Source organism: Cucurbita moschata, unplaced genomic scaffold (assembly GCF_002738365.1).
Source record: "Cucurbita moschata cultivar Rifu unplaced genomic scaffold, Cmos_1.0 Cmo_Scf00025, whole genome shotgun sequence".
In the NCBI taxonomy this organism is placed as follows: Eukaryota; Viridiplantae; Streptophyta; class Magnoliopsida; order Cucurbitales; family Cucurbitaceae; genus Cucurbita; species Cucurbita moschata.
Genome location: NW_019268541.1, coordinates 3,543,639 through 3,550,419, shown reverse-complemented (window position 1 = coordinate 3,550,419; position 6,781 = coordinate 3,543,639). Strand labels below are relative to the sequence as shown.

General features: G+C 37.3%; 1 protein-coding gene across 3 annotated transcripts; it reads right to left on the bottom strand.

Moving 5' to 3' along the window:
• Nucleotides 1-899: 899 nt before the first annotated feature.
• LOC111461699 lies at nucleotides 900-6,363 on the bottom strand. 3 transcript variants are annotated; one of them, XM_023105313.1, is made up of 10 exons: nucleotides 6,104-6,363; nucleotides 5,937-5,996; nucleotides 5,764-5,811; nucleotides 4,278-4,410; nucleotides 4,118-4,194; nucleotides 3,696-3,791; nucleotides 2,909-2,979; nucleotides 2,724-2,814; nucleotides 2,543-2,649; nucleotides 900-1,287 (listed from the first exon to the last, which is right to left on the bottom strand). In XM_023105313.1, exons 1-10 carry the CDS (start codon nucleotides 6,314-6,316, stop codon nucleotides 1,104-1,106), a joined length of 1,080 nt encoding a protein of 359 aa, XP_022961081.1. In that variant the 5' UTR covers nucleotides 6,317-6,363; the 3' UTR covers nucleotides 900-1,103. The 3 variants fall into 3 exon arrangements, with proteins under 3 accessions (XP_022961081.1, XP_022961083.1, XP_022961082.1); XM_023105314.1 differs by lacking the exon at nucleotides 900-1,287 and adding an exon at nucleotides 2,120-2,365; XM_023105315.1 differs by lacking the exon at nucleotides 2,543-2,649 and having other exon boundaries at nucleotides 1,193-1,287.
• Between the last annotated feature and the right edge of the window lie 418 nt (nucleotides 6,364-6,781).

Genomic DNA, 6,781 nt, shown 5'->3' with positions numbered 1-6,781 from the left:
AAAATTATAAAAATTAATTATATTCTTTTTTTATCTATTATTTGTTAAATAAAAAAATTTATAGATTAATTATATGTTTATCGAATCAAACCAACTCGAATTTATTATTAATATTAAAATATATATTTTATCGTATGATACAATGCATATATTTATTTATTTATGACCATTTCTTAAAAATAACTTTTAACTTTATTTTCTCAAAATATATATTAAAATTGAATTGCAAAATTTAATTAAATATTTAAACATAGAGGTTGGATTTAAATAAATTTAATAACAGTTGTTTGTATTTAAAAATTTACAATCGAAACCATAGGATTAAGTATAAAAAATGTCTCAACTCAATTATCAAACACCCTTAATAATTTTTACTCATCAATTTAAACATAATTTAGCAGATAAGATGACAGTTCGATTGGTTTTTCTAGGTTTTTTCGTAAATTCAATCAATAATAATAATAAAAAGAGATGAAATTAGAAAACGACAATGGCAAAAATTGTCCACAGTATTTATCATTATTATTAATTTTATTGCTTTATATATAAATTTTAAAGTATTTTTCGGTCTCTTTTGGAAAAGGAAAAAGCCTCTTTATTTTCCTTCCTCTTTTCTAACGGTAAAAATCAATTAGTTGTGGGCTGAAGAAATTTTCTACCATTCGTGTAACGTATATACAGTCACACGTGTCACAATCACACTCTTGTCGAGAGAGTGATTGTGCGACACTTGTTCTAACACAGCGAACAAATTAGTTGTGTGAGATTCGGACTTTGTAGACAATATTGGTGTGTACTCAAGCCTCGGGCCACGTTTGACAGAAATATTTTGAAAAACATGAGCGAGGAAATACTTTAAAATTGATTTTAAAGAGGCAATGTTATAAGCTAAAAACAAGTAGCAACAACAACTTTAATAGCATATAACCAGAAAGATTTGACAACTAGTACATTTTTGGGCATTTTAGCCTTGATGGGGACAACAACAAGTACATTTTGACACAACACCTCCGTATTGACACAAGGAAATATTTAACACTTATTTAACATGAAAGCAAGTAAAAGAGGGTTTGGAATGCATATCCGACCATGGACAGCACGTCCTAGACAAGCATGACCGAAACATCCGACATGCGGTTACAGACAACATATTTAGAACAAACATGACCGTGACCACCCACAATGTTCATAAATGGAACTTTATTTTTGAAAGTGAAATGCTCCAATATGATCCCACTTGGATAGATGAACCAATTTGATTGGCTAATCAAATTGTTGTTCCAAATCCTTCCACAAAAAACACTTCGTCAATATCCATTAACAAATTCAACTACAATTGCTCCATGAATCATCATTTTCAACTTTCATAGTTGCGTCTAATTAGTCCTAAAAATAAAAATATCATCCTGATTCAACGTAGTCCATATTCTAAACACATTAAGTAAATGGCAGTTGGGAAGAAATGCTAGAGTCTGCTTAGATAACTTCCTAAGTATTTTAAGCGTTCAGTACTACTTTACTTACGAACCAACAGCAACAACATAAATATTCTCAGATGTTTTGAAACAAAGTTTGGCATCAGAGCCAGACACCGAGTAATGTGTTAGTAAGAACACTGAGCCTCGAAGGGTGGTGGACATCAGGCAGTGTGCCAACAAAGATACTAGGCCCTGAAGGGAGGTGGATTGTGAGATCCCACATCGATTAGAGAGGGGAACGAGTGCCAGCAAGGATGCTGGGCCCTGATGGGGGGTGGATTGAGAGATCTCACATCGGTTGGAGAGGAGAACGAAACATCTTTATAAGTGTGTGAAAACCTCTCCCTATCACACGCATTTCAAAAACCTTGAGGCCAAGTATGGAAGGAAAAGCCCAAAGAAGACAATATCTATTAGCAGTGGATTTGGACTGTTACAAATGGTATCAGAGCTAGACATTGGACGATGTGCTATGCTAGCAAGAAGACTAAGCCCCGAAAGGAGGTGGACACGAGGCGGTGGCTGGGCCCCTAAAGGGGGGTAGGGGGTCCCACATTGATTTAAGAAGGGAATGAGTATCAACGAAGACGCTGGACCCCGAAGGGGTGGATTATGAGATCTCACATCAATTGAGGAGGAGAACGAAACATTCTTTATAAGGGTGTGGAAACCTCTCCCTAGCAGACACGTTTTAAAATCTTTTCGGGGTGGTTTTCTAAAGGCAAACTCAAAGAGTGTTTCCGATGAATCTTGCAAGAGCTATCCCGTCGCTTATTTGGAAGGAGGCGTACTCGACGGTGTTCAACGATGTCTTATCACTTTGTCCCTTGGGTTGTTTTGTTCAGCTTTTGGCTCTAGAAGGCTATTCCCATGTTTCTCATTCAAAACTAAAAAGAAAAAAGAAAAAACAAAGAGAATATCAGCCCCTCTTATTCTAAAACCGAGCAGGATTATTGTCATGTACATAGATTCATATCATTTTCAGTAAAAGCCCCAGCAAGGAGCTTAGTTCGAACAGAAAACAACACATTTACAGAGTTCACAAACAAAGAAGACAAGCTTACTCTTCCTTTGATTTAAGTTGTCTAGCAAGTAAGACTAATCCCACAGCAGTAAAAGCAGACAAAACCGCCGACGAGTATGAAACCGCCAGTAGAGCGCCTCTCAAAGACTAGGATATATAAATCATCAAATTACCATTAAGCATTGAACTTAAGAATCAAAATAATCATAAGGTTCTAGTACCTTGGCTAGAAGTAAAGCATTATCATTTGCATACTGCAGAGAACTCTCAGGAATGCTCTGAACGCCCTGACCCAGTTGCCATGAAATTACTCTGCATTTTACATTCAAGACATGAAAGGGATATGCTTTTCATCTGATAAATGAAGAAAAAATTGAAGAATTGAGTTAAAACGAGTGGTGATTACCCAAATACGACACCGATTGCTGCACCGATGTTCGCCTTATCGGCAGTCAGTTCAACTTGAAGCTCTCCGAACTGAAGAGTGGAACAATATTACTGTGAGATCCCCACATCAGTTGGGGAGGAGAATGAAACGTTCTTTATAAGGGTGTGAAAACCTCTCCATAGTAGACGCGTTTTAAAAAGCCTCGAAGGAAAGCTCGAAAGAAAAGCCCAAAGAGGACAATATCTGCTAGCAGTGGGCTTGGGTCATTACAAATGGTATCAGAGCCAGACACCGGGTAATATGTCAGCGAGCCCTAAAAGGGGGTGGACACGAGGCGGTGTGCTAGCAAGGATGTTGAGCCCTGTCGGGGGTGGATTGGGGGCCGCACATCGATTGGAGAAGGGAATGAGTGACAGCGAGAACGTTGGGCCCCAAAGGGAAATGGATTGTGAGATCCCACATCAATTGGAAGGAGAACAAAACATTCTTTATAAGAGTGTAGAAACCTCTCCCTAATAGACGCATTTTACAATTACTTTTACAATTACTTGGATTGTGAGATCCCACATCAGTTAGAAGGAGAACAAAACATTCTTTATAAGAGTGTAGAAACCTCTACCTAATAGATGCATTTTAAAAACTTTGAGGGGAAGCCCGAAAGGGAAAGCTCAAAGAAAACAATATCTGCTAGCGGTGAGCTTGAGCTATTACAATTACTTGAATAAAGTTCAAGATGGTTCAAATCTGCAAAATAATGGTTTATTTGTAATTTATACGTTGCATCAAATATAAAGTTCAAACCTACCTTAAACATTCTGGTTTCATCCTTCGGCTGTTCGGCCACTTTCGGAGCAGATGATGCAGACAGAAGCTTTCCAGTTGTGTTCATTGCTTTGGCAATCTACAATTGTGAAAACTTCCAAGAAACTTAGAAAAACTTGAATGATAAACTTTTGTACCGACGAGATTTATAGTTCGATTTTCCATTTTCCTATGAACAAAATTACAGGGTAGAACCTAACACGTTGATATTTCCTCGACCTCGAGAAGGAATACATAACGTCATTGACTTTCCAATTATGCAGAGCATAGGAAACCGTATATAGTGAACAGAATCTCTAAGCAATCTCAAATCTTTTCGCACATTAACTCGAAAAATTCATACAATATGATTGATGAACACAAAAGCTTTGATCATGAAAAAGTAATTTTGGGTTTACGATGTACCTTCTGTAGTTCGCCCTGACCGTACTGTCCCATTGATTGGAACCTTCTTCCAGCAGATATCAAACGCTTGCCAAGTCCTAAACAGAGAGAGACCAAACAAGGTCACATTTATTTCTTCACAAAATACTTGAGTATCAATTTCCTTGAGTCCTGTTCTTGCCTGACTTGTAATTTTCGGTCAAAGATTGCACCAACGAGGGGAGCTTGCTTACTAAAGTATGTGAAGTGGAGGTGTCAGCTACTTCCCATGCTCGAGAGAGATTTAGCAATATTTCTCCCATTTCTTGACCACACTGAAGCAGAGATTCTAAAATTCTCAGTACATCACAAATTTGTAGCAGAGAATCCACATTTATTTCAAGTTGAGAGTTGAAAATCAATACGTCCATCCTATTACGACGGTTTTACAATAAAGAAGACTTGAGAATAAACAATAAGAAAAGAAGCATGCGTAGCAGAGAGGGTGCATTTAGGAACCACGACCTCCACAATGGTATGATATTGTCCAGTTTGAGCATAAGCTCTCATGGCTTTGCTTTTGGTTTTCCCAAAAGGCATTGTACCAATGGAAATGTAACTTATAAACCCGTGATCAACCCCTTAATTAGCCGACGTGGGACTCCTCTCCCAACAATCCTCAACAATCTTTCCCTCGAACAAAGTATACCATAGAGCCTCCCCGGAGGCTTATGGACCCTCGAACAGCCTCCTCTTAATCGAAGCTCAACTCCTTTTCTGGAGCCCTCAAACAAAGTATACCCTTTTTACGACACTTGAGTCACTTTTGACTACACCTTCGAGGTTGCAACTTCTTTGCTCGACATTTAAGAATTCTATTGACATGGTCAAGTTAAGGACATGACTCTAATACCATGTTAGAAATCACGACCCTCCACAATGGTATGATATTGTCCACTTTGAGCATAAACTCTCATGGCTTTGCTTTGGGTTTTTCTCAAAAGGCCTCATACCAATGGAGATGTATTCCTTACTTATAAACCCGTGATCAACCCCTTAATTAACCAATGTGGGACTCCTTTCCCAACCATCCTCAAGCATCTTTCCCTAACAATTTTTTCTAATTTTCTTGTTTCTTCTTGATAATTTCATTGTAACATTCTTTTTGGGTTCAACAACAATATGGATGTGGGGTTTCAAACACTTAGGCTCCTAACGATAGTAATATATTTGTCTTTACCAGTTGAATTGTCGACAATTTTTTTTTTTGTTACATTTTCTACGATAGTTTGTACGCAGGCCTTTCTATGAGATCTCACATCGGTTAGAGAGGGGAACGAAGCATTCTTCATAAGAGTGTGAAAACTTCTCCCTAATGTTTTTAAAACCCTGAGGAGAAACTCAGAAGGAAAAGCCCAAATAAGACAACATCTACTAGCGGTGAATTTGGATTGTAACACTTTCCGTTCGAGTGTATTTTGGATAACTTTTAAAAAAGTGCTTTGAAAAGAGGGCATATCTTTTGAAAAGTGCAGCTAAAAGCACTGTTAACCTTCCAGAAGTCATTCCAAACACAAGGTAAAAGAAATCACTAATAAGCATCATTTTCCAATCCGATCACGAAACCAAAATGGATATGAACACGCCTAAACAAGCAAAGATACAAGCGATAAGAACAGAAACGGTACCTCATCAATAACGGGTCCATTAGAGAGATCGAACGCAGCATCATTGAGCTTCACATACAAAACAACGTAATGGATATTAATCTCAATCCCAAAAACCGAAGAACATTAAGAACAGAGCTACAGAATGACACAAAAACAAAACAAAACACATCGAATCTAAAACTTCCTCTTACATCAAGACGAAGATCACGGGGAAGTTTTTCGAAGTAATCTCGCGAGAGATCAAAACTGTCCTGTACATAAAATTAAAACAGCCACAAACAATCAAAACCCTAACAGAAAATTGGATATGAACTGAACGAAATCGAGGGGGAAAAGTTGAGATGAAGCCCATACTTACGGCCAGTTCTTGAAGGAGAACTTGGGGGTCGGGTTCTAAGGACTTGGCGGAGTCGGATTCGGCGAGAGCAAAGGAAAGAGTGAGGGGTTTTGGTGAAAGGGGCTTTGGGGCAAAGGAGGGTTTGAAGCGGATTGGATGGGAACATTGGGAAGAGAGAGGGGCAGAATGGGAAGAGAGAAAAGTGAGAGGTTGAAGAAGGTGAAGAGAAGCCATTGGAGGTAAGAGAATCTGGTGTGTTCAGAGCCACTGGATTTTTTTAGCAGTTTAAGAAGAAGGCTGTTTTTTAAAATATATATATATATATGTTTGAATGTTAAATCTTAATTAAACATTTAAAAATAAATAAATAAATGTTTTACCAATTATAATAAAAAAATAAATAAATTACAATAATAATTTAGATATAGATTAATGACTTTATCAACAATAATTTATTACATGGTTCAACTCTCGTTTCTAATAACGAAGGTACCCTAATTAATAATATTGAAAAATGGAAATCGAAAGCTTCACTAAAATGATCATTTAAAAAATAATAATAATGTTCGCTTGCCGAGCTCAATTTTCACAAATTCTCTAGAGCATTCACGTTCCAATGCCTGTAAAAATAAATAGAAATTTCATGGAGATAGGAAATGAAATAGGTGACACGAATGGACATCTTTATATAACAGTTAA